The 5,283-nt window shown below is 36.6% G+C and overlaps 1 protein-coding gene across 1 annotated transcript; it reads right to left on the reverse strand.

Moving 5' to 3' along the window:
* Positions 1 to 2,670: 2,670 nt before the first annotated feature.
* Positions 2,671 to 4,780, reverse strand: LOC118756003 (adenosylhomocysteinase-like 2; the record flags this gene model as incomplete). The annotated part of the gene is given in 8 exon segments (XM_036490794.1): positions 2,671 to 2,862; positions 2,925 to 3,045; positions 3,110 to 3,356; positions 3,415 to 3,580; positions 3,638 to 3,790; positions 3,861 to 4,210; positions 4,280 to 4,599; positions 4,693 to 4,780. Coding segments are annotated over 8 exon segments (1,452 nt in total), but the record flags the coding sequence as incomplete, so codon positions are not given.
* Between the last annotated feature and the right edge of the window lie 503 nt (positions 4,781 to 5,283).

Here is a 5,283-nt window from a genome sequence, read left to right on the forward strand (position 1 = left end):
TCAATCGACTTTTGATTGACAGATGTTGACAGTGATGACAATGACGCAAGTGAAGATGATGATTATTTTTAATAAAGGTTGTATATTCTTAACGACTTTCTAGGCTTAACAAAAACATGTAGATAATTGTTGAAGAGAAAATTTGTACAATTCGTATTCAGGGTCGTTACACCGCTGTGCGTCGGCATGCATCGATCTCAGGATCATTACACCTACTGAGTCTCTTCATCGCATCAAGATTGCAATCTCCGAAGAGGGCAGCTGATCGGTCATAGCTTTGGGAAGTGAGTTTTTGTTTGCAGAAAATTGTCCGATAATAGATTGACGCTAACACATACATATGTATGCTTGTTTTTGGTCGAGCTTCTCCTCCGATTTGTGGCGTGCGCCTTGATGTTGTCACACAAAGGGGAGGGAACTACAGTTTTAGGCCGGCTACGAACGGCGATTGTATTTTTATAAGAAGCTGTTTTTTATGGCAGAAATACACTCGGAGGTTCGCCATTGCCTGCCGAGGGACGACCGCTATTAGAAAAAAAAAAACTTTTTTTTATTTTTTGATGTAGGGTTGAACCGGGTTTGAACCCAGGCCCTGCGGACTGGTAGTGGGCACTCTTAACCACTACACCACAGCGGCCGCCAACAAAAAAAAGCAAATAATAATTAAATTGTCTGCTTAATAAAATAAAGAAAAACAAAGCAGTCTTACACGTGAAAGCAAATCGAACGTGTAAGCGCAAAGTAAGCGAACAAATCGATGGGATGTATTTTCACAACATTTTTTTCCTACCAAATGCTTCATCAAACCAAACTACCAAAGGAAAGTTAGGGTAGCAAGTGTGGTCCAAATTCGTGGTTTGCAAGTATTGAAGCGTCGAATTCAGCAAATTTTCAGGATTGACACCAAACTGGAATACACCAAACGGGTCCCTAAATCGAAGTTGATGCTGCGACATAAAAAATTCAGATTGGATTTTGCCGAAAAATATCTATTCTTTTGGAGGAAGAGTGGGAAGGAGTATATAATATTTTGTGATGAGAAAAAGTTTAATTGGGATGGAACAGATGGTTCCCAAATGTACTGGCATGACAAACGCAAGAAGAAGGAGGAGAGATTCGCACGTAATTTCGCAGGTGGATTAGTTATGGTGTGGGCAGGGATTGGAGTCAATGGAAGAACTCTAATTTGCTATACATCAACGAGAATGAACAGCCAAAAATACGCCGAGCTTTTTGACAAAGTAATTTATATTTTGGTGACGATATTTCCTATGAAGAATGGATATTCCAGCACGATAACGCCGCAGTTCATTCATCAAAGACAACAACGGAATATCTGCGATCGGAAAATGTACCCGTCCTAGAATGGCCCGCCTGCAGTCCGGATTTCAATCCTATTGAGAATGTTTTGGAATTCTTTCTCAAGCTGTATTTAAGAATGGGAGGAAATTTGATAGTGTAAAGAGTTCCAGGAAAGCAATTAACCAAGAATGGTTTAAAATTGAGCAAAAAACAATAAAGAAATTAATTTGTTTAATTTCTCGACGACTCCAACAAGTCACAATAAAAAGAGGATCCAATACCAGTTATTAATTAAAAATAAATAAATTTTGTTTCACTAATATTTGCTTCCACTATTAAAAAAAACTTGAACTTGGTCTTATATTTTTTTAGTTCCGGATGAACTATTTTATTCCTATTTTGTTCTTTGAATTTTACAAAAACGACTGTAAACACATTTTTTCATATACATTAATTGTAAACATAAAAATAACAAAGATACATAATTTTTGAACACAATTAAATAAGAAAAATTCAAGGTTTATTTTGGTCTTATAATTATTTCGCTGGGTGTATCTTAGTATCCATTTAGATAAGAGGCTTACGTGGAGTAAACACATTGAGGCGAAAGTCGCAAAACCTCCTTTATCTCTTGGACACAAAATTCTATTATATAAAGCGATGCTCAAACCGATTCGGACGTGCGGAATTGAAATGTGGGGTAATGCTAATACATCAAATAAAGAAGAACTAAAAATACTACAGTCTAAAGTCCTCCGAGTGATTACTGGATCCCCATGGGTACGTTAGAAATGCCAACCTCCACAAGGATCTGATCATGCCAAGAGTTATTGATGAAGTGAAAATATGTACTGAGTATCAGAGTAGATCTCCGGAAACTCCAGGAACACCATAACGAACTAACTCAAAACCTTCTATTCCACAGAGGTTATATCCGATTGCAAAAGAAACCCATAAGCGACAATTTCGCTTAGTCTTACGGCATCCGCGGTCACACAAACCCAGACCAAGCGTTATATTACACCAATTGTAATCTTGCAGCCAATAGCTTTAATTTGAAAAATAAACGATTTACAAGCAGTGGCAAGGAAAATCTCAAACTCTTAGTTCTTAAGATTTACATAATTATTGTTAGTTTCGTAAAGATCGATTTCCACCTTCCGGAAAAAAGTAAATTTTTATGGTCCCTGACATAGTGGTTGCTAAAAGCTATTTGTAAACAAAATTTCATGAAAATCGGACAGTCATTCGCGAGATTACCTCTTAAAAAAGGGTATTGTCTTGATCTAATTAGTATAGATTGTTGAAAACACTACACCTGCGTTACCCAGACCCAGTCCACATTGATGAATCATTACACATAACGCAGATTGTTTTTAACGTGGTACTTTTCATTTATTCTTAAAATGCAAAAACACATACACATATATGTGTGTATGTGTATGCATAGATTTGTACATAAACAAATGAACAGTAAAATATGAACTTCTATTTTCAGTTGTTGGCTCGTTCGTAGTTCTCAGGATTAAAATTTAATACAAACATTTGTTATTTTAGTATCTGAAATAAATATTAATGTTAAATTTTAGCAACTTCAAATCTTAAAATAACTATTAAATAACCTGTAATAGTTGGGCTTGAAAGGTCCAGCCTTATTTAGTCCTAGGTATTTAGCTTGCTCATCGGTGAGCTCAGTTAAATGTGCGTCCAGAACTGGTAAATGTAAGCTTGCGACATATTCATCTACGAAGAAGGTATAAGAGTTTACTTCAATTGTACCATGATTTTATAATCTAGTATATCATACCCATCTTTTTAGGCAACAGGTAAACATCGGATTTATAGCGGCCAACTGGTGCGTTAAAAAGTTCAATAAGAGCCAGCGCTTGTGCTGAAGCCGTAACCGATACTACAAATGATGGAACAGTGGAACAAGACAAATTAACAAGACGTCCTTCAGCTAATAGAATTACTATGCGCCCATCCGGCCAAATAATGTGATCAACCTGGGAACGTACTCTCAACCAGGACAGCTCAGGCGAATGTAAACTATTCTTTATTTCATTGAAAGTATACAATTTTAGCCTTTAGTATGCGTATTAGAAAACCTACCACATCGATTTCCGAATTAGAATGGCCCATGTTGCAGAGAATACATCCAGACTTCATTCGATCCATATGCTCGCGAGTGACCACATTCTTATTGCCAGTAGCCGTCACAATAAGGTCCACTTGACGAACAATCTCATTTAGACGCACTACTCGAAAGACGTCCATACTAAAAGATATTTTAAGTCCTAAAATTGGGAAAAAAGAATTTTTTCAATATCCTTACCCGGCTTGTAACGCACAGATTGGATCGACTTCAGTTACATACACTATACATCCCTGCCCCCGAAGACTCTGTGCACATCCCTTACCAACATCGCCATAGCCGCAAACAACTACTTGTTTACCAGCAAACATAATATCCGTTGATCGTTTTAGACTAGCCGTTATTCGAAAACAAGTTAACTATTTAAATAACTAAGAATTTGAAAGATTCGACTTTTCCATACCTATCCAAAATAGAGTCCTTGGTGTTATAAAAGTTATCGAACTTTGCTTTCGTAACAGAATCATTAACATTTATTGCTGGAACTGTTAATTTTTTGTTCTTCACGAGCTGATACAATCTGTGCACACCAGTCACACTCTCTTCAACAATGCCTTTGATTGCTTTGAAAAGGTTGGGATATTTTTTCCACATTAAGTGGGTGGCGTCGCCGCCATCGTCGAATATAATTTTTGGATGCCAGTTTGCAGAATTAATACACTTATCTAGGCACCACCAAAAATCTTCTTCGGTTTCACCACGCCATGCAAATATTGGGATACTTGCTTCAGCGAGTGCAGCGGCTACTGCGTTCTGAAATATGTATGTTGCAAATACCTAAGTATGTGTAAATTTTAACTAAAGTAACTTAATAGGTTTTACCTGAGTGGAGTATATATTGCAGGCTGCCCAGCGTACGGTGGCACCCAACTCTACTAACGTTTCAATAAGTACGGCTGTCTGCGCATTTAAATGAGTGCAACCCACGATTTGAGAATTTTTTAAAGGTTTATCTTGTGATGCGCGCTTACGAAGTGCAAGTATACCAGGCATTTCTTTTTCGGCAATTTCAATTTCCTTCCTCCCGAAGGCGTGCTGTGAAGTAATGTTCTTTACACAAAAATCCGAGTTACCAGCGCTATTACGTTGCTTCTTTTCACGCGGGGATACAGTGTCTTCATCCGAGCTGCCAGTATAACAAGCTATGCATATTTTTCGTGTAGACATAAAATTAAATGTTAGCTAAATTATACATAATGATGTACCTTTAAAGTACACAAACAACATGATCTAACCTGAACTAAATGAACATGTGGATGCCGCCGACGAGCGTCTCCTGGTCATGGTGGCCATTTTTAAGGCACTCGGCTGCTTAGATTCTTGCTGAGGAAAAGAAATATACAGATTTCAATTAAGTAAATAAAATGTTGAAATATAACTACATACGTAAATATGTATGCGGTACGTATTCTGCACTTATGTGTAATAAACATAACATAACATTGTTTATATATGAATCCTATGCACAGTAAATCTCACGAGTTGCTACATCTCAATCATCAGATCTAAACGAAATTATTATGAGACCACCCTTGAGGTACATCCTTTCCGAGAAAAGAAAGAATTATCGAAATCGGTTCACGTGGTCCAAAGTTATGCGGTAACATACATAAAAAAATAATATAAAAAAAAAACTTTTTAATATACAACGCTTTTATAAATGGACCAAAAAGTAGAAAATAATATTTCTCAGTCCCATAGAATTTGTTTTGATAACTTTTGATTTTGAAATTTTAGCAAAAGTCATTATAAACAATCTATGAAATTGAAAATGAAAAACGTGGAGCGCATGCAATACAAAGCATTCGATTTAATTGACAATAGTC

This window comes from Rhagoletis pomonella, unplaced genomic scaffold (assembly GCF_013731165.1).
Source record: "Rhagoletis pomonella isolate Grant_MI unplaced genomic scaffold, Rhpom_1.0 Rhpom_scaffold_08284, whole genome shotgun sequence".
NCBI classification, from domain to species: domain Eukaryota; kingdom Metazoa; phylum Arthropoda; class Insecta; order Diptera; family Tephritidae; genus Rhagoletis; species Rhagoletis pomonella.